At 54.5% G+C, this 21,536-nt stretch overlaps 1 protein-coding gene across 2 annotated transcripts; it reads right to left on the bottom strand.

Annotated features, from left to right (window-relative positions):
• Positions 1-1,220: 1,220 nt before the first annotated feature.
• ETNK2 (ethanolamine kinase 2) lies at positions 1,221-20,151 on the bottom strand. 2 transcript variants are annotated; one of them, XM_066261631.1, is made up of 8 exons: positions 19,828-20,151; positions 17,967-18,226; positions 14,900-15,022; positions 9,319-9,461; positions 8,669-8,752; positions 6,115-6,186; positions 3,721-3,794; positions 1,221-2,330 (listed from the first exon to the last, which is right to left on the bottom strand). In XM_066261631.1, the coding sequence occupies exons 1-7, from the start codon at positions 20,083-20,085 to the stop codon at positions 3,736-3,738; spliced, it is 999 nt and encodes a 332-aa protein (XP_066117728.1). In that variant the 5' UTR covers positions 20,086-20,151; the 3' UTR covers positions 1,221-2,330; positions 3,721-3,735. The 2 variants fall into 2 exon arrangements, with proteins under 2 accessions (XP_066117728.1, XP_066117727.1); XM_066261630.1 differs by having other exon boundaries at positions 6,115-6,260; positions 19,828-20,149.
• Between the last annotated feature and the right edge of the window lie 1,385 nt (positions 20,152-21,536).

Here is a 21,536-nt window from a genome sequence, read left to right as displayed (position 1 = left end):
TGGGTCACGAGCCCGTTCTCTGCCCTCTCTGTGCCTCTCTTGCTGTGGCCAAGGGTCAGAGCCCAGCAGAGATGAATTGTGCCCAGGCATGCTTTGCCGGCAGAGCCTGCTAAGGGTCAAGAGGCCTGGGTGCTGTTAGTCTGGAGTGATGGTGGGACTCCAAAGCTTTGTGTGTGTGTGTGGGGGGGTATGCCTAAACTCTCACCTACCCTGCGCCCACCTGCCCTCCCTTGGAGAACTGAGGAATGAGGATAGCGCCTGCAGGTGAACTCCCTCGTGCAGGTGGTGGCCTTAGGGGCCAGCATGATACCTGCCCCACCCCCTGCCCCCCACTACAACACCATCTCCAACACTATGATATCAAGGCCCCAGGAGGCGGACCTGAGAGGAACGAGGAGGGCGGGCACTGCCGTGTAGTCCGCAGGAAGGCTGCACCCTGACCCCATGGGGCCCTTGGGGGCCCAGCACTGGCACTATCTCTGTGCTGGGCACAGGTCTCCATGTTTCTCCTGGCACCTCTAGCTCAGTGCTACCGCCCATTGGGGCTCAGCCACGCTGATCATGGTGACCTTGAAGGCAGCTAGTTCCAGCTGCAGGTTCTAGCTCAGTTTCAGCAGCTGCCGTGGCACCCCAGTACTTCGCAGGCAAAAGCCAAACATCCAGAGCTGACAGGCAGCTGCTGCCGTCCCTGAGGGCACTGGGCATCCTCCAGGGGGCCCTGGAGGCACTGCTGTCCAGTCATGGGGGGCAGCCCTACTGAGAGGAGTACCCCAGCTCAGCTTTGAGCTCCTGCCCTCCCCTCCCGCTGACCTGAGAAAGTTACAGATTGGTTCCAGGCAGAGCAGACCCCCCCACACACCCCCAAATACTAGGAGCCGGAGAGGATAAGGAAGAAGTCCAGAGTACTTCCCCTCAGGGCCTCACCGGTCCGTCATCTGGATAGGGCCAAGTTCTTGGAATCCACAGCCTAGTTCTCTCCAAGCAGCATCCTCCCAGGACCAACTGATTCTAGCAAAACCGTCAAAGGCAGAAACCACCAGCCCCGCCCAGGTCTATCCCAAACCAGGAGCCACGGCCTGGTAAGCATGGTGCACCAAGGGCATGGTGGACAGTGTACAGCCAACGGGACCTCAGAGAGGGGGGAACTTCCCGCCCCCCCCCCACAGGCATACTAATCACACCCTCCAGTCAGACTCATCAGCTGCACTCAGACACAGTGATCCAGAAGTGGCCATTTTAATGCAGAAAATCAAGATAATTTACAAATTAATCACTTTATGGGCCCAAGGTTAGGGCCCCAGGGGCTGTGAGGGCAGAAGGAGGTGGAGGCCATTGTGAGTCAGGGACAATGGTCTCAGCACCTTCACAACAGATCCTACCCAGGCTCTTTCATGCCAGGCGAGCCCTGATCCCGGGCCCCTGCCCCTTGACTCCCACCAGTCAGTCCCAAGTGGGTGGACATGGAGAGACAGGTCCTTGGAAGTGAGGGCCTGGAAGGTAGAAGGAACAAGGCTGCCGGCTGCTGTCCCCTCCTGCCGAGCCACAGCATGAAGCAGGGCCAGGCTCAGGAGGCCGGGCCATCACCTCTCCTTTGCCTTCCCTGCCAGCAGGCTGCAGAGGATATACCACAGAGCAGAAAGGGCCCAGGAGGAGCACTAGTCCTTGGACTGAGGTTTGGGAAGGGGCTACTTGGTCAGATCTGGCTGGGAGAAAGAGATCTCAGATGAGGCAGCTGCTAGGAAGCTGTCAAACAGCCCTAGACCCTCCCTCCCCAAGGTATGTACATCCATCTGGTCAGACTTGGCATGGTGCTGTTTGGGCTCAGCACTTCCCGTCCGGGGCCTGTGGGAAGATGGGCTGGAGGCTCAGGGCACTGGAGGTAGAAAGGAGCCCTCCCACCTTCCCCCTTCCCCCAGCCAGGAAGGTCAAAGACACCGGTAAGACACCTCTAAGGCCAGTCCCAACCTGGCCTGGGCCTGGGAACACTGGGCCTCCCAGGGGTGGTTGTCCTCTGAGTTCTGGCTGGCTGCAGGCACTTCGCCCAAGTCTGGCTAGGTAAAGGGGACTCAGCTAGTCCCTCAGCCCCTCCAAGCAGCAGAGTGTGGTCACAGCAGCGCCCCCTGGGGGCTGGCAGTCTTCCTCCTGCATACCCACCTGTTCCCCTCCCACTTTGTCCAAGGGTATGGACGCAGAGCAGAACTGGGCCCAAGAGAACCAGCCTGCCAGGCAGACGGGGAGGGGAGGGAAGGGAGGGTGGTCACTTTGGCATCTCCAAGGCAGACACGTGAGGCTTCACCTTGAAGTACTGGTTGAATCGGATCACTGCGTACCTGCCAGGAGACAGGGAGGGGACTGGGGGTGAGAGGGACGCCATGCTGGGGCCTACACCGTGAGCAGAGTTCCTTCCCATCTTGGTCCGTGCAGGTCAGCCCCAGCCCAGGTGGGGTTTTTTTCTTGTTCTACTTCAACTATAATTTTATTTTTCTTCTTAGAGCAGACTAGATAGATCAACCCTTCCCCAAACAAGGTCATTTTTAAAATTTTTTTAGTTCAGTAATGTTAAGTCCATTCATACTGTTGGGCAACAGCTCTCTAGGACTTTTCCATTTTGAAAGCCGAAACTATACACCTTAAGCAGCAACTCTCCACTCCCCCTTCCCCAGCACCATCACCTGCTTTCTGCTTCTATGAACTTGACTGATTTCGTTACCTCATATTAGCGAAATCAGTTTCTGTCTCGGTAACTGGCTATGTCACTGAGCACAAGGCCCTGAAGGTTCACCCACAGGCAGCATGTAACATGGTTTCCTCCCCTTTTAGGCTGAGTGTATTCCACGCAGGAACTGACCACACTGTGTGTGGCCCACTGCTGGACCACACAGGGAGTCTAGGTTTCATTCTCTGCGAAGGCACAGTACTGTCCCCATAGCAGTCTCACCGGCAGCTCTGAACCGGGACCCAGTTCCTCCACGTCCTTGTCAACACTTGTTATTTTCTGTTTATTTGATAGTAGCCTTCCTAGTGGGTGAGGTGATGACACCTCATATGGTGCTTTTGGCCTGCATTTCTCTAATAGTTGTGCACACTTTGAAGTTAGCCTTTTTGGCTGAGGGTGGATGGGGAAGAGACAGAGGAGGAGACTGGACCAGAATGCAGAACAAAATGATCCCTAGCCCTTAGGGACAGACATACCTCACTCACATGATGGCCCCTCCACCAAGGAATGAACAGTCTAGTACAGCATCAGTATAGCCCATAATGCATCACTAGGGGCCACTGACGGGGGAGATGGGTCTGACACCCCACTAAACCACCGAGTGACCTCAGTGAGTCACTTGCACTCTGAAACACTGACCCCTCTGCTATAAAATGAAGGCTGGGCTCATGATCTCTCAGACTGATACGCAACAACTGCATTCACCACCAGGCCCTGTGGATTAGTGCAGCGGAGTCGCAGGAGGACGTAGGGAAAGGGCCGTCGCCCACCCGGAAGGTAGGGCGGGTGGGAGAACTTCAGTCTCCTTCCCAGAGCTGCTCTGGCTTCCTGCGCCCCCCCCCCCCCCCCCCGGAGTGTGGCCCCTCTGGCCATGGACTTGCTGCTCGGGGATGAGTTAGAGTGAACTCCGGACATTCTATTCGGACTGTCCTTTGCTCCCTACACCTTTGGCTCCTCCTTTTCTCCCCTGCCCCACTCTGCCCCAGGTTGTCCCCTGGGCTTACCTGAGGAAATCGAAGTCAATGGTGGAGAACTGGTTCTGGATGAGGGCCCAGAGTGCCCAGAAAAAGTGAGATGCCTGGAAACAGATCAGAGAGGGTCAGCATGGCGATCCTCCTGAGCCTGTCAAGGACCCCATGAGCTAGAGGAACACAGTCACTCTGGGAAACAGAACACTAGGAGAGACATAGTCACAGGTTGGGAAAATTCAGGTCACTGGGTAGTCACTGGGTAGCATTGGGGGACTCACCTCTAGGTGACCTCCTAGTCACCTCTAGGAAAAGGCATCATCCAGGGTGACATGAACCTCTACACCAGAGCTCAGCCCTGCTGGCCAGTGGAGGGGCTGGAACCCTTCAGCAATGCCCTGGCCACATGGCCATCAGCTAGAGATCCCCTAAAAGTGCCCTTTCCCTCTCTTCCATCAGGATGTGGACTGGGTTGGAAAATGAGTGTAGATGTGGGAATAAATCCAAAATCTGGGCACTAAGCTTTCAACTGCTTTCCCCACAGCCAGAAGTGCCTTTGGGACCCATGTCACCACAGGTTCTGGAAGCTAGAGAGTAGCGCTTCCTGCTGCCCCCAAAGAGCAGCGACACCAGTACCTTCCCTCACTGCCCCCGCCCCCCGCCACACCGGGAGTCCTGCTTGCTCTGCGGCTGACTGTACAGTACCTCCCTCCACTGTCTGTCCTTTATAGGACTTAGAGCAGGGGTCCCCAAACTGCGGCCCGCGCATGCGGCCCCCAGAGGCCATTTATCCAGCCCCCGTCGCACTTCCGGAAGGGGCACCTCTTTCATTGGTGGTCAGTGAGAGGAGCACATTGACCATCTCATTAGCCAAAAGCAGGCCCAGAGTTCCCATTGAAATATTGGTCAGTTTGTTGATTTAAATTTACTTGTTCTTTATTTTAAATATTGTATTTGTTCCCATTTTGTTTTTTTACTTTAAAATAAGATACGTGTAGTGTGCACAGGGATTTGTTCATAGTTTTTTTTATAGTCCGGCCCTCCAACAATCTGAGGAACAGCAAACTGGCCCCCTGTGTAAAAAGTTTGGGGACCCCTGACTTAGAGGGGGTCTACATCACTTAGCAAGTATGAATGATTACTAAAAACATTAGCAAGAGAAAAGCTCTGCGTGGAACAGTTAAGAGGAAGAACCTGAAGGAGAATCAGCTTTGTGCTGATAAGAATAGAATAGGTGATCCAAAACCCCGGGTGAGCAAAGATTTTACTTAAGCTCTAGGCTGTGTTGTGAAACTTGAGGCAGCTGACTTATCTTCTTGCTTACGCATGGCAAACATCAATAAGTTAGCAATCGCCTCTGCACTCACCAGTGGAGACCTGGCATGAAACCACGTACCTTGGATAAGTGGCACTCAAAATCAAGAACTGACAGCACAGTGACTGGAGCAGAAAGAGTCGGGTGGGGAAGGCTCACAAAGAGTTCTGAGTCGGCAGAGGAAGCTAACAAGGAGGACTAGAGCTGACACTCTGTATTTCCTCCAAAGGCTAAAAAAAGGGGGATGTGTTTAACTGCACCATGAAGGGCTAAGGTTAGACACTAGAAAGAACCTATTGTGATGAAAAATGATTTGACTTTGCGTGACGGGCACACAGCTCAATCAATAGTTCAAATGCTATAAAGATGTTTACCTGAAACCTCTGAACTCTTATTGATCAATGTCACCTCGTTAAATTTATTTTTTTTTTTAATTTTTTTTTTTTACAGGGACAGAGAGGGATAGATAGGGACAGACAGACAGGAACTGAGAGAGATGAGAAGCATCAATCATCAGTTTTTTGTTGCGACACCTTAGTTGTTCATTGATTGCTTTCTCATATGTGCCTTGACCGTGGGCCTTCAGCAGACCGAGTGATCCCTTGCTGGAGCCAGTGACCTTGGGTCCAAGATGGTGAGCTTTGCTCAAACCAGATGAGCCCGCGCTCAAGCTGGCAACCGTGGGGTCTCGAACCTGGGTCCTTCTGCATCCCAGTCTGACGCACTATCTACTGTGCCACTGCCTAGTCAGGCAAATTTAATTTTTAAATAAAAAAAAAGGACTACTTGTCCAAATGAGAGAACTTCTAAGTAGAAAGCCGAGGTCTCTCCTGAAAGTAGTTCTCAAGTCTAGGGGAGAGCCTAGACCTGGTGGCGTCGGGGAAGCAGGAAACAGGGTGTCTTAGTATCATGGGGATGCCCTAGATGGCTTTCCCAGATCTCACCTCTAGGGTGGGGTTCAGGAGCCCATGGCAGGGCTGCCCAAGACCTCACACCTGACCCTGGGCTCTGCCTCCCGCTCCACAAGGCTGTGAGAGGGTAGGAGCTGGGGATGGGTACTGCATCCCACCTCCCGGCTCCCCCTCTCCCTCCCCCTCCCAGGCACAGGCACTCACCAGGGCAAACTTGTTGACTTGTACGTAGAGCCTCTCCACCTCCCTGGAGGTCACAGCCATCCCCTTTTGTGCCTGCAGGTAGTAACGCAGCCATTGCAGCTGGGTATCCCGTGCAGGGTAGTGGCAGTAATCGACTTCATTCACACCTGATGTGGAGGCAGTGGCACACAAGTTGCTGGGAGATGGCCCACCTGGGGGCCTCCTCCAGCTCAGGTGTTCCCTGCTTTACTGAACACGTCCATCAGCACTGCCATGTGGGCGATGCCTAGGAATGCAGCTTGTCTGATCACCTACAGTGTGTAGAGGGTCGAGCCCCACTCCAGCTGGGGCACTGAGAGAGGCAGGCTGGTTGAGGAGCAAGGGACAGTCCTGGGAGTGATGGGGACCCATCAGCACCACTTTCTCCCCTGTGCCCTATATAAAACGATGTCACAGAGGAGGCACTTGGACACAGCACTGAATCAGAGCCTGGATGTCTTAGGTCCAACTCTAACCTCCAGTTAACCGCTGACAGGCCCCTTCCTTTTACTGGCCCAAATCTCTCCTCTGATAAAAGGGAGGGGCTCTGTCTGTCCCAAACTGCTTCCTGCATCAGTGTTGAGCCCACTAATTCAAATATCCGTTGGAGAGCTTGGTAACAACATAGATCCCAAGGCACCCCACCCCCGGCCCATCTATCCAGATGCCTGGGAAATACAGCCAGGTGTGGAAGCCCCGGTCCCTTCACGTGTGCCCTTCCCGGCGTCCTCAGCGGCCAGCCCCACACACACAGCCTCAACCTGGGCACAGGGCCGAGGCCCTGCTTCAGAGCAATATGGAAAGCAGCCTTTTTAAAGGCAGAATTAGGGTCACACTACCTTCCCCAGTCTCTTCCTCCTTCTTCTCTCCTGTCCTTCCCAAGCTTCACATTTCTGGAGAAGCACACTCAGTCTCCTAGGGCCCCAAGACTACAGCTGGAAAGGACCTTCTCGTGCAGATGCAGAAGCTAAGGCCCAGAGAGAAGAAATGTGCTCGAGGTCACACCCAGTCAGAGGTGGGCTCAGGGCTGGAACTCATCTCCGAGCTCCCAGTTCCAGGTCCTCTTGTGCCCAAGAACCCCAGCGGTCCCTCTCCCTAGCTCCCAATCTGCTCCCTCCCCTCCTCCCCCCCCCCCCCCATGGTCAGTTCTCCTTCTTCATTCTCAACTTAGGAGCAGGACACAATCTGCCCCTTTGGAGAAATTCCAGCTGGACTTTGCTCTGTGTGGTGGGCGAGAAAAACTTAAAATGTTTGAGAATGATCCCTTCTGGAAAGGTCAGTGGGTCTGGATGCTGAGCATGCACAGGCCCAGGGCCCTGCTGGTGCCAGCCCCAGCTCTGGGCCACCCCCCACAGTTCAGCTGCTCTGCCTAGCTGCGGCCCCATGGTCCCTCGGGCTCCTAAATGCAGCTGGTGGCCACACTGGGGAGATATACCCTCAGGAATAATCAGTGCTTGACAGAACCGATCACCTGGGGTTCCAAACGGGTCATGATTGGCCTAGATAGGGCTGGGGAGCAGCTGAGGCTGAGCCAGGTGGTGGCTCCACAGCTGACTCACCTATCCTAAGCCTCGGGCTGGCACATCATGTTGAGCATTTCATAGTGCCTTTCTGGGGCTGTCCCTCCAGCCCCATGTCCAGGGGCTGGCTTTTTCTGTCTCATCTAATTGTTTTTAAGAATCCCTCATTCTGGAAAAACCCACCTTGCTTCCTTTACACAAATGATTCTACTGTACGTACTGTGCCTTTAGAGAACTGCTGTCTACTCCTGGGAAACCCTTCCCTCGTTCTACCTCCCTAGGCCTGCTCCAGATGCCGAGCTGCAGAAGAGCTTCCCTTCCTAGCATCAGCAGCAAATACTACGATACGCTTAGTCTGTGCAATACCTGTGTGCGTATCTCATACAGCTACCCCCTCATATTATCTCCATTTACAGGAGCACAGAGACAGGAAGTAACCTGCCCAAGGGTCAGACAGCTAGCAAGCAACAAAGCCCAGACTTACAGTTGAGGAGTCAAGTTGCAGAGTATACACTGTTAACTAGTTCCACCTAGATTATTTTTATAATGCCATTAGGCAAGTAGCTACTTTACTGCTTGTTCTGCTCCTTACCTGCATGCTGGGCTCTATTTACAATTGCGCGGTTTGTACTGGGCATAAGTGGAGGCTGAGATTGTCCTGTGCTGGCCTCGTGGGCATGGGCTGCATGTACCCAGAGGAAGGGGTTTTTTTCTAAATCAAATGCCAAGCCTCAGGAATCCTGCAGTGGGCACGTTTTCCTAATTCGCAGGAAACCTCCATATTGGCTAGCAAGGGCGTGCTCTATGTAGGTGGGCCCCGCCTGCCCCAGGGGACTCGGCGCTCTCTCATAGCAGGCTGTCTTCCCCCTCGAGCTGAGACATTTCAGAAGACAGGAGCTGTCTAGCCTCTACCCCCCCCCCAAATACAAAACCCCCTCTCATCCTCTCCTTGAACTTGGCCATACATTATCAGGAGGGTATCTTGGGCACAGGCCAAATAACAATGCCCCTCTCACCTGCAAACTCATTGAAATGGTTGCCAATGTCAAAAGCCTGGTAGTTGTAGCCAGCATATTCATAGTCAATGAACCGTACGTGACCTGCGAGAGAGAGGAGAGACCGTGAGCGCTGGCCCCAGACCTGGACAAGTCTGCCAAGCATGCACGGCCCTCCGGAGTTCACGCTGTCTCTGGCTGGCCTCTGCAGCAATGCACCGTACCTGACCTCCTCAGCAGCAATCTCCTAAGCTGCTTCCTCTGTCTGTCCATTTGCCCACCTGCCCTCCCCCCAGCTCCAGCTGTCACCCTCGCACAGCTGGATCCTTGGGCTCTCCCCATCTAAAAACATCTGTCCTCAGCATGGTTGAGGACCAGACATAAAGCAAAGGATTCCCTGGGTGAAGCTCTCATCAGGAGAGGTTCTTCCTGTAAGGAGGCTTGGAGCAGCTAGAAAGCCCTGGGAGCCCAAAACATTCAGGGGCAATAACTCGGATGGCCTAATATGCTACCTCCACAAACCAGGACCTTGAGTTCCAAGTGGAAGTTTGTTTCCTTTTCCATTTCTCTCCTACAAATTAAGACCTAAGCCAAGGGTCTCCTGTTGCTTGTCCAAGTACTAGCCTCGGGAAGAGAATCCTGCTGGCCAGCCAGGGCCAAAGAAGCCGTACCTTTGGTGCCATCATAGATGATATTCTTGCAGAGCAGGTCATTGTGACAAAACACCACAGGGGAGTCCAACTGGGACAGATGTTCCTTCAGCCAAGCCAGCTCCTGTTCCAATACCTCTATCTTAGGGACATCTGCAGAAAGGCTGGCAGTGGCGGAAAAGGTGGTCAGTAGAGGGAGGGCTGATAGTAGGCAGGTGCTTGGCCTCAGAAGCCAGGCCTCCCCACTACCTCTTACTGCAGAGGGACCCTGGACAAATGACCAATCTTTTGTCATCTGCAAAATGGCACTAAGGCTTCCTGTCCTTCTGATGTCCTGTGGTCACTCGAAGAAGCTGATTAAAACAATGGCTTAAAAGCGTTTGGCAAAGCACCATAATCTCTGACTGAATAGTGTCCCTGCTACTTTTTTGAAAGGGACAGGGAGATAAGAAAGGAGGCACAGGGGAGGACAGGAGAGAGGTAAGGAAAGATGGTTGGGGAGAATGAGTGTCCAAATTCACTCATCTCAGACTAAGAGGACAAAGGCAGTAGAGCAGAGATGCAGGCAGACCTGCTCTGAGGATGTAGCAAAAATTCCTAGGGGAAGGGGATGCTCTCTAGCAGAATTCCCCTGGCAAAGCCCCTTGAGTGGAGGGACCCACTGCCTGGAGAGGGCTGGAGTGTGGGCGCTCTCTTGAGGAGGCTGACGTTATGTCCTGGGACATCTCCCTCACGCTCTAGCAGCTGGTGTCACAGAGAGATCATAAAGTTTAACTTCACATCCCACAGAGAGACCTCTCAAACTCACATACGAAAGCAAAGAAGTTGCTTCTTGGACTCACTCCTACAAGGTCAAGGAGACGTCAATGGAAAAGTACTGCTGTGTAGCCGCTTCCACCTTGTACTAGGAATATGAGTTCCCTTGACCCAGACCCCTGCCAGACTGCCTGTGGGCAACGTGAGGGCAGGGACAAAGATGCATGGAGGCCACACTGGCCCACCCCACCCACAGCACACAGAGGCACTGCTCCTGAAAGAAACACATGCTGGCGAATGCATGAATGGGTCCATCAGAGGCCATGGGAAGCTGAGGATACACTGCACACAGAAGTTCTGAACTGTGGTCCCCAGGAAGCCCAGGTCCATGTACACTGAAAAGCCAGAAAGTCAGCAGAACCCTTAAAACTGCAGAACCACCAATAGGGGAGAGGGTGCTGGGGCTTTATCTCCATCCACGAGTCTCCTGTTTGCTCTCTCATCTGGGGCAGTGAGAGTATGTGCAAGGAGATAAAAACGAGACAGGCCCTCCTTACGGTCCCATGGGATGGCCCCACCACCCCCTCATTCAGCCTAGAAACCAGAGCATGCAGAAAGGCATTCAGCGACTAAGGTGTCCTCATGCCTAGAAAAGGACGAGCAGCAGGCTCCCTCCCAGGCTTGGGAAGGTCAAAGCTAAAGAGGATCTTAGGTCTCCAGTCCAACCCCATGGAGAAACTGAGGCTCAAGGAAGTGCAGTCTTCCTTCCAACCTCCAGATGTCATTGCACAGCTGGACCTTCTACTTCCTCACTAAGGATATCAGTCCGCAGCTCGTCCAAGGATCTGAAATCAAGCCAGGCCTCCTAACCTGGTGCCCGGTGCCCCCCAGAGGCTCTGCACAGGCCACTCCAAGCCTGGGCATGTTAGGCGCTGATGGGGGCGGGGGAAAGAGGGAGGCCTCCCACCCCCTGCCCCACCCCACCGCACTGGAGTTTATCTGTATGTACAGGGCTATATAGAATGCATTTTCCTCTTGGCTCTCCTTAAGGAGCTACCTTTTAAGATTCTTTTATTTCTTGGACTGAGACTGTCCAAAAAGATAAGAATTAGGAGGCTTCCTTTGTTTGCCCGGGTCTCAGCCTGAAAAACATGGCTCTGACATCCAAGATGCCTGCTGCCAGGCCCTGACCTCTGTCTGACCCCCACACTACCCACCCCAAGGCCACGCAGATGGTTACTGTGGGAACAATCCTGGCCTTCTCCCTCCCTCCCCCAAGCACCTGAAACATCGCCGTCACGGCTTCCCTCAGCCCGGACACCACCACAGCCTCCCAAGGCTGTGAGGTTGGCAGAACAGTCCTCCCGAAAACTTCCCACCCCAGGCAGAGCTGCTCCTCTGTCCATCAGAGGGCGCAAGAGGGGGGTTCTGGGGACCGAGGTTGCTCCTGATGAAGGGACTGAGGCCTGGCGAGTGTTCACTCAGCTCTCGGGATCAGAGCGGGGGAATGGTAGACTTTTCTAAGTGTGCAAGCTCATGTCACCTTTGCCCTCACACCCCTCAGCCTATCTCAGTCTCCACTTGATGCCCCAAAGCCATTATCAACCCCCCATCTTCCTGGCCACCCAGATACCCTCCATGCCTACCCGAATGCCTAGACCACCACTCTTTCTACAAGGCCTCTGATTCAGCCCTTACACTCCACCCCCCGTGGAGCTGCCTACGGCAGGGCTCCTCCAAAAGTGGTTCCCTGAACCCCACCTCACAGTCACCAGGGGAATCTGTGAACTGCAGACTCCTAGGGTCCAATGAGAGACCTCCCAACACTCTCCACGGTCAGACTGGGAACCTGCACTTAGCAAGCACCCAGAGTAATCTCATGCTCAAGTTTGGGAAACCCTAGTGCAAGATGTTGCCCATTCAGTTCCAATACTCCTCCAGCTGGTCTCCCTAGCTCAGATCTCTGCTTCCTCTAACTCAGACCTCCACCACAGTCCTGGTCAGGTTACTGACCTGGTCCCCTGTTCAAATTCCTTCACAATCACTTTTCACTACCGCTAAATTCACTCTTCATTTCTTTTTTCTTTTTCTTTCTTTTTTTTTTTTTAGGTGAGAGAAGGAAAGATAGTGAGACAAACTCCTTCTGCATGTGCCCCAACCAGGATCTGCTCAGCAACTGCATCAAGGGCTGATGCTCGAGTACCAAGCTATTTTTAGTGCCTCTGATGCATTTGGACCAACCTTGCTATCCTCAGCACCCGCAGCCATGCTCAAACCAATTAAGCACTGGCTATAGGAGGGGAAGAGAAAGAGAAGGGGGATGGGGAGGGGGGAAGAAGCCAATGGTTGCTTCTCCTGTGTTCCCTGACTGGGAATCAAACTCAGGACATCCATATGCCAGGCTGATGCTCTATCCATTGAGCCACTGGCCAGGGCCTCAATCTTCATTTCTTAATCTGACATTAAAAGCCCCTCACAATCTGGCTCTAACTCACACGACCTCTGCATTCTCTCTTCCAAGAGCTCTCCCAGTCCCTCCTGAAGATCTGCTCCAAGCAACTCATGTACTCGTCATCCGTCAGCAAACTGTGCTCATGCTGCCTCCTCCAGCCAGAGGGCCTCCCTTCCCATCTCTGCCCAGCATGCACTACACACCCTGCCTTCTTCCATAGCTCTGCATGGGCAGGCCCTCTTTGTCCAGAGGGCTCCTACACAACTTCTTGGCAGGGCCAATGCCATTTTTTTTTTTTTGAGAGAGAGAGACAGGAAAGGAGAGGGGGGGGAAAGAGAGTGATAAGAAGTATAAACTCATATCACGTTAGTTGTTATTGATTGTTTCTCATACATGCCTTGACTGGGGGCCCAAGCTGAGTCAGTGACCCCTTGCTCAAGCCAGTGCCTTGGGCTCAAGCCAGCAGCCTTGGGCTCAAGCCAGTGACCCTGTACTCTAGCCAGAGACCTTGGGATCATGTTGATGATCCTGCACTCAAGCCGAGATTCTGCACTCAAGCTGTAACCCCACACTCAAGCCAACGAGCCCGTACTCTAGCCAGAGACCTTGGGGTTTCAAACCAGGGCCCTCAGTGTCCCGGGTCAATGCCCAATCCACAGCACCACCACTGATCAAGTCGGTGTCACTTTTGTATTTTTTGTTGTTTTAAATCCCAATCAATCAGCATTTATGAAATGAAAAATGGATCAAGTCAAGGTTATTATTAGGCAAGTTATAAGACAGGGTTATTGTGGAACTCAGGTGCTCATCTCATGCAGGTGCGTGCTCACTGCAGCCTGCTCTGGGATAGGGCAGGCATCATTCCTTAAAGAGGCTCAAAAAAGTGAAGCAACTTGATTTGCCCAAGGTCAAAGGTGTGACAAAGGCAACTGGTCAGCTTTTCTCCAGAGCCTACTCCCCACCCAACAAAGTCACACCCCACGAAGAGTACATAGTGACCACGGAATCAAAGGAAGCCACAGTAACCAGGGTTAGGCCTGAGTATCAGGCCTCGACTCTAGTCATTGAGCTGCCACTGATCCTGCTCTCTGTGTGCTGTTCTATTCCTCAGCAGCAAGCCAGTTCTTGCCCCAGAGATAACATTTGACATAGAAGGTCTACACATGGGCCACACTGGACAAATAGTCCCAAGTAAAATGGGGAGATACTGTCCCTGACCCTAGGCCCTGCCATAACCATAATGACCCTGGGTAAGTCTCATCCCCATCCTGGGTCTCAGTTTCTTAGTCTGTCAAATGAAAGTGATGGGCTGAGGGATCTGAAGGTCCTCTTGGCTCAGACACCAGAGGGTCCCCCTCTGTGTGCTGCTCTAGTCCTCAGGGGCAAGCCAGTTCTTGCCCCAGAGATAACACTTGACATAGAAGGTCTACACATGGGCCACGCTGGACAAATAGTCCCAAAGCAGCGCTTAATAACCCTTGCATGAGACCCAGATAAAATCATCACATGTGCGAAAGTGTGGCAGAGACCCACCATCAGGAGAGGCCACTGTTGTCTTGTCATCTTCAAGGAGGAAGGGAGATGTCTGCCCCCAAACCTGTGTACCTCACTCCCATGAACATCTAGAACAAGGGTCTTCAAGTCTTTTTTTGGAGGGTGACACTACTCTTTTCTTCCTTGCCCCCATTGTCTCAACAATGGTATGCTGGTGAGCCAGGTGTCTGAAGGCTAGAAGGACTCTCAGCTGGCCAGCCAGACAGCGTAAGGGAAGGTCCTGAGAACCCTGTCTTATCTGGGAAAAGGTGAATTCAGGTTGGATGAAGAGAACAGAGAGAAAACAGCAAGCTGTCAGTCTGAACAAGTTGGGAAGCATGGTCCCCAGGGGCAAGTGGGGATGAGAGGCATCCAGGAAAGTAGCAGGAGTGTTGATGTCCCAATGGCTTGTCAGTGGATGAGCTGACTGCTTCTGAGTAACTCAGCTCACCCCATTCTCAGAGGGCCGGCCCTCCCTCTTCATGGCTCAAAAGGCAGCTCAGGGAGATAGGGCCCTGGGCTGGGAACAGAAGCCTTGCCACGGACTAGGCCCCAACACTGGGCAAAGCTTAGTCTCTGAGCCTGTCTCCTTTAAGTAAAATGGGGAGATACTGCCCTTGACCCTGGGTCTTGCCATAACCAGAAGACTCAAGGAAAAATAAGCACATGGATCTAAGCTTCTCAGTTTTTTTCCACTGGCCCAACTCTTCTTGGAGACAGAATCTCAGCAGTCATGACTGAAATCCCTAAACCTCCTGTGCTGGGGGGTGAGGGGGTAGAGTAGAGCAAAAGAATGGGAAGTGGGATCACATTAAGGAGGTAGAGGCGGTGGCAGCCTCGGCCCCTCCCAGATCTCTGTACCTGGGATTGATCTCGTTCTTCACAAGGGTGAAATAACTGTGCATCTTGTGCCAGAGGGTGGGCTTGGGCAGGCTGCCGTTGGTGTGAATGGTGTGAATCTTTGCCATTTCCAAGGCGATTAGCCTACAGCAGAAAACAGGAAGGGCAGAGTATCAGTGTGGGATGGGCACTCCCCACTCAGCCCCTCCTGACCAGAAAAGGGGTCCTACACTGTCCATGAGGGACTAGCCAGAGGGCAGAGTGTGAGACTACTACAAATCTTTTAAGAGCTCTCTGCACCTCAGCAGAAGGTGTGAAAATGAGATATAGTCTTTAGGCTAGCAGCTCCCTTTTCAGAACCAGAGCTGGGCCTAGTTCAGGTAGCAGAAGGGCAAAGCAGTGGGCTGTTGGCCACAGGTCAATAACTCTGCCCCACCCCAAGGTCATGTACCTACAGCAACCCCTGAGGACAGAGGGGTCACCAGGGGATGAGGCAAAGCTCCTCCTCCCCTCTGGACTCTGACCCATGCCCTCAGGGGGAGGTGAGCACAGGGCACCAAGGGGGGGGGGGGGTAATGCCCGGCAGAAAGAAATGTCCGCCTTTCACGAGCCTGGCCGAGGTAGGGAGGGAAGCAGGCAGGCTCAGGGCAGCCCCTTCCTCTGTGGCAGGGAGTTGATGCTGGAGGCTGGGTGCCAAGGACGCAAAACAAACCAGTGCTGTATTTTCAAGTTCTTCTGTGGACATTATCCAAGGTCCCAGGAGAGGAGGAGGGGCGGTGGGGGGAGAAGGCAGCTCAGGGGAAGGCTGCTGTGAGAGGGCGGGGGTGGATGGAGGGCTGACCAGTCAGAGAGGGAGGGCCCTGATAAGGACTCCAGCATCTGAGGCCCTGTGTCCCAGCTGGGCTCCCCCAGGCCTCTGCCAGCTCTCCTATGGAGCCCCACCCCCCACACCCTGCCAAGCCTCCAACATTCAAGCTTCCCTCGCCTCTGCCTGTTGCTCAAATAATAATCACGAGGAAAGACAACAAAGGCATTGGCTGTCTGAAACCTTGTTGCCAAGCTGTCCCAGCGACACCGACACCCCCACCCCTTGCCAGGTCCTGGGAAGGGGCAGTCCATCACCCAACAGGATAACAGGGCACTCTGGGGGCTCCTCCTCCGGAAGCCACCAGAGCTCCCACCTCTTAAAGGGTGAGGGGGGCTGGGGGTGTGGCAACAACTGAGTAGATGAGAGACGAAGGCTGTGCTTTCAGAGGCCAGAGGCCCTGGAATAGGAGGAAGCCCACTAGGGTTGGGCAAGGTGGGAAACAGACCTGAGACCCAGGCCTTCCCTTCCCAAAGGAAGATTCTGAATAGAGCACCAACAGTGTTTCCTTGAATATCAATAGGGATGTTGTCTGGAATAGCAATGAAAGGTAACCTCAACACTCAGCATTTTTGTGTTGCAAAGCCTCAATAGGCCAGGCAAGGGTGGGACGTGGTGGTGGGGGGGTCAGGACAATACAGTGAAGTGGCTCCCTAAGGCCTCCCACTCCACACCCCCACCTTCTCTGAGATCCACAGTTACCCCAGAAAGATAATGGTCCATCCTAGGAAAAGTATCAAGGGAGGGCAACCTCCTACACTTGGCCCAATTTCTGGCTTTCCCCCAAATGTAATAGTTCTAATTATTGAAACTAAATCCATCCTCAGTATTCCTGACAGTGGTAATTGTTTTCATGAGAGAATGAGTGACAACATCAGATCCACAGGAGTGGCAGACACTAGGAATGGTGAAGACCTGCCGATATTTGAACTTATTTGTATAAAAGCTGGGGGGAGTCGGTGAGGGAAGCCTAGACAGGGCTCCTCAGCCCCCTCCCGTGGTCCGAGCTCACCTCTCCAGGCGGGTGCCTGGGGAGATGCTCAGCCGGAGTCTGAGAAACCCCTTGCATTGATTTACATATCTCCCACTCCCAGGCACTAACACACAGCTAAATATACAACTCAATAGAATATCCTGAATCAGAGTTCAGGAGCACTGGGGGTGGAGGGTAAGGCTCTTAGATTCACTTCCCTCTAAGTCCCTAGAGAGCCTGACAGGAGTTTCCTGCAAATAGGGCAAGGCGCATTAACTTGGGGTTCACTGTAGCAGGTGAGGGAGCGAAGGAACTTCTCGGTCTAGTCCCTAGCTGGGCTTTGTTATTTCCCCTTGGAATTTGGAAGGCTCCTTCCCTGTGGGTGGGAGAGAATAGAGCCCAAGGGTTCCGTGCCATTGTCCCCAGCGTCAGGAGTAAGTTTCAGCCCACCTGGGAACTCTCGTCCGAGTGTCCTGCACAGGGCTGGAGGGAGGGAGGAGGAGCCTGCCTGAGCTCTCTGCCCAGCACAATCAGAGGAGAGTACACCATGGCCTCTTCTTTGGTTCTCCTCCTTCCAGGTCCCACAGCCACAGTATCCACAGGGCTTGAAGGTCCTACACAGCTAGGCATTTAACAGGAGTGGCTCCCTGGGAACCATGGGCTCTGTAAGCTCCTGGAAGCCTCAGCAGCTCCCCAAACCTGGACTCCCACCTTGTCAGGGAATCTGAAAGGAGCTCACTCACACTGGGGGAGGGATGGCATCCCTCTGGGCTGCTAAAGCCATGCTCACCTTGATAGGGCCATTCCCCTAGCATGCCTGAGCTCTCAGCAGGGGGAGGGGCAGGAAGCTCTGGGGATTTGGCTCAGATTTCATTTCCTAGGCTCAGAAATGTTTCCAGGTCAGAATGGGGTGGGCAGAAGGCTGAAGCACAGACCAGGAAGGCGATCTCTGCTTGAATTTAGGGTGCTAGGTCCTTTGGTTCCCTGTTCATCAAAGTTCTCATGCACCTCTCTCAAGAACTCATCCTTCTAGAAGACCCCACTGAAAATATATACAAAGCTATATTCCCTCTTTGCATAGCAATGCACATAAACACACATCCACTTTTCATGCAGTTTCAGAGTTCACAGATCTTATGACTCATTCATGGATTCCACTTTTCACCATGGAAGCTGGCCAACGATGTCAGAGCCCAAGGCCTGAGAAATTATGTAGATGAATAATATAGTACCCTAGGCACCCTCCTCACCTGAAGAGCCGGGGCTCACGGATGTGCTCAGGCCCCAGGGCCATGCCCCGCATGTACTCATAGCATAGCCCGTTCTGGAAGGTGCAGTAGAGTTTGGGGGCACAGCCATGTGCTTGCAGCAGCTGGAAGTTCCTGATCTCGTTCTCCCGGTCCACCAGCAAATCCGTCCGCTCCCCATACACCCGAACCAGCACACAGTCCCGCATGTCCTCCTCCACGTAGCAGGCCACCAGCTTGTTGGTGATGCCATCAGTGAAGCGCTAGCATGGGGAGAGGGCAGCGCAAGGGTGCGTGGGGCAGGATCTCTGCTCTTGCCCCATGGCTGCCCAGCTCCAGCACAGGTGCTTGAGCACAACCACAAAGAACCCCATCCATTACCCTCTCACTTAATAAAGAGCTCAACACTGTCCCCAACACTTGGGATCGACTAGAAAGTTCAAAAAATAGTGGCAAGTAGCCTGGCATCAGCCCAGACACCCTTATTTCTCCTGGGTCTGCCTCCCATAGATGAAATTTAGTGGTAGAGGAATCTGCACATCACTTGATGGTTAGAAGCCCCCTTCCCCTCCTTCCTCCTCCATCCTGGACCTGAAAGAAACCTCCACGGACCAGAATGTCCTGGCAGAGGAGGGCCAGGATCACCAGGACATCCCCCGCAACTGCCTCTCACCACCTCTAGGCAGAGGGTTTGTTGCTGTCCCTTCTCCCCATTGAGCATATTGAGGTTAGCACACACCGCAGGGCTTTGGTGGTCAGAGCTTCTTAGGGAAGCTAAGAAGAGACAACAGACCCTGGGCTGAAACCAGACCAGGTTTTTAAGGGGGTGACAAGGAGGAATGAACCATGGAATTTATAGGGCACAGTGTGTCAGAGCTGGAAGGGGCCTTAGAGAACATCTGCACTAATTCTAGGTGGGGAAACTGAGAACCTAAGAAGGAGAGGCTGGCAGATAGAATGTTAGGCCAATATTGGAATTAACCTCAGGCCTGCTTGATGCCTTGATACTTTCACTCTAAGGCAGGCCTTTTATTTTGAAAATGCTGCCTGCCCACCCCTCTCCTTAGAGGGATCTGTCAGCCTCCCCACTTGGTCCTGAACCTCCCAGAACGCCCATTATCATGGAGCCTCTATCACTCCAGCACAAGCTGCAGGTGCTTCCCTAGTACCGCCCCCCACCCCCTGGGGCCGCTCCTCCACTGGCAGCTCCCAGAAGAGATGAAGAGATGGGAGGGTGGGCAGGGGATGCAAGTCAGCTGGGAAGTAAGCCTGATGGTCCTCAGTGAATGACTCTGCCCATCTCTGTCCCAACGAATGTGCCCATCTGGGGTTGGGGAGGTGCTGTGTGTGTGTGTGTGTGTGTGTGTGTGTGTGTGGCGGGGTTGGGGTGGGGGGCTGAGCCAAAGCCGGGACGATGGGGAGGACTTCCACACAGCGCAGGGCTGGCCCGAATTCCTGGGCCGGCAGAGGCCGCTCAGAGCCTGGAGGCTCTGCTACCATCACAGGGTGCAGAAGGGGCAGCAACGTGTGTGAGTGTGTGGGGTTTCCTGAAAAGTTCCTGCCGCCGCAGGTTTCAGAGCCAGCTGGGTACGCGCCCGTGGGCAACCGGTAGGCAGGCGGTGGGCAGCCAGGGGCAGCCGCGCGCCGCGACTGGGGGTGGGACCCACACGCGCAGCACGCTGACAGCGGGCAGGTGGAATCGCGGGGGGCCTGCCTGCGAGCCCGAATGGAGCGCAGGAGGTGGATGGTGGACCAAGCACACAGACAAACCCGCACCTCACCCCTCCTGCCCAGCGGCCGCGCCCCCTGGGACCGACGCCCGGAAGGATGCGCGGATCCAAGTCCTGCACTCCCACTGGGGTACCTTGGTCCGAACTTGCTCGGGCTTCCAATGCGGTCGCAGCTCCTGGATGAGGCGCAGGGCGCCGGGCAGGATGTCGTCCTGGTGCACCGAGATTCCGAAAAACGGGACGGCGGCGGCCCGCAGGGGGCCCGGCAGCTCCCGGCAGCGCGCGCCGGCCGCCGCTCTCTCCTCCATGCCCCATGAGCACTGCGGGCTGGGCGCCGGCCTCCTCAGGTAAAAGGGCGAACGCGGCACGGGAGCCGAAGGGGGCGCAGCCATTCCCAGCGGCCGCCCCCTCGGAGCCGCCGCGCGCACGCTAGCCCCGGCGGGGGGGCCGGGCACGGGGGGCGGCGCGGTGGGGGAGGGGCCGGGGGCAGGCCATGACTCTGGGGCCCCTGCCTGCCGCGCTCGCCGCCTTTCAGCCCGCCGCCCCAAGCCGACCCGGGAACGCCGGGGCCGGCCGTGATTGTGACATCACGGGCGCGGGCCGCGGGGCGGGGGCCGTGGAAACGCCCCCTTCCGCCCCTTCTCGGCCCAGGCCCGCGGGAAGCTCTGCCTGCCACCCTCGGCCGCTACGGCGCCGCTACCTGGAGCGCGGGGTTGACGCCCCCCGGGAGGCCGCGGAGCGGGGGCGGGGCCGGGGCCGGGGTCGGGGCGGTGACACAAAGGTGGGGGCGGGGCAGTGGCCAGGACTAGAGAGAAGGCCCGTGGCTAAAGGGCAAAGTGCGTGGGCGCCCCCGGGTCCCGGTTTGGCCCGCTTGGGTCGTCCCGCCTCCACCCAGGGCTTGCTCCCTGCTACCTTGGCTGGAGCCTCTCTCCCTGGTGTAGAGCTCTTCCTGTTCCCCCATGCTATTCTGCTGTAGGGAGAAACGACTGTGACCAAGAAGAGGTCAGCTTGCTTGGCCCACCTGTGCCCAGCTCTCTGCCTCTACTCCCTGGAAAAGGCTCTGCGGGACCTTGCCTTGCAGGGAAGTGCCCAAGCAAAATATTCTCCTACACACACACCATGAACAACACAACGATGGAGAAGGGACATTGGGTGATGTCTGTTGGAGGTGGGTGTGCTAATGGTCATCTCACTAGTTACCAGCCTGGTGGGAGAGTCACTGCCTCACCCAGGAAAGTCCCTACAGAGAAGGGGTCCGTTTCTATTTCCCAAAGTTGTCTCTGGCCTATGGATTTCAACCACAAGACCCCATCATTAATGCTGTCGGGAATCCAGCTCTGCCGGGATGAATTTCTGTGATGATGGAAATGTTCTATTTAGTGTTGTCCACCAGTACAGTGGCCATTAGCCACCCGTGATGATCCAGCACTTGAAATGTGACTGATGTGACGTTTAATTTTAATGTAAATAGGCACATATGGTTATCATAGTGTAGAATATAGGAGATGATGGTGGTGGAAGGGCTGCTTACCTAAGGTCAGGGAGCCTCAGGACGTGGAGCTGGAAAGGACCCTGACTCTGACCTTTTTTGCATATGGAAGCCAGGCAGGCAAGCAAACTTAATCATGCTCTTGGCTCTGCAGAAGGATGCTATCCATGCAAGAATGCTGCCCTAGAGGAGCCCTGCGGTCCCACACAATCCCAAGAGGCTGCTGTTCTAGGTTCTAGAGGTGTGAGGTTTTCGACCTGGTCAGGCTACTCAATGCATTACCCTTTTTGGTCAGTAGAGGGGTGAACAGCTACCATGAAAAGAGACAGCATAAGTGGCTTTGGGTGGATGCTG

The sequence above is a fragment of the Saccopteryx bilineata genome, chromosome 2 (genome assembly GCF_036850765.1).
Source record: "Saccopteryx bilineata isolate mSacBil1 chromosome 2, mSacBil1_pri_phased_curated, whole genome shotgun sequence".
NCBI lineage: Eukaryota > Metazoa > Chordata > Mammalia > Chiroptera > Emballonuridae > Saccopteryx > Saccopteryx bilineata.
Note: the sequence above shows the minus strand (reverse complement) of the source record. Positions and strands in the feature narration are given on the sequence as shown.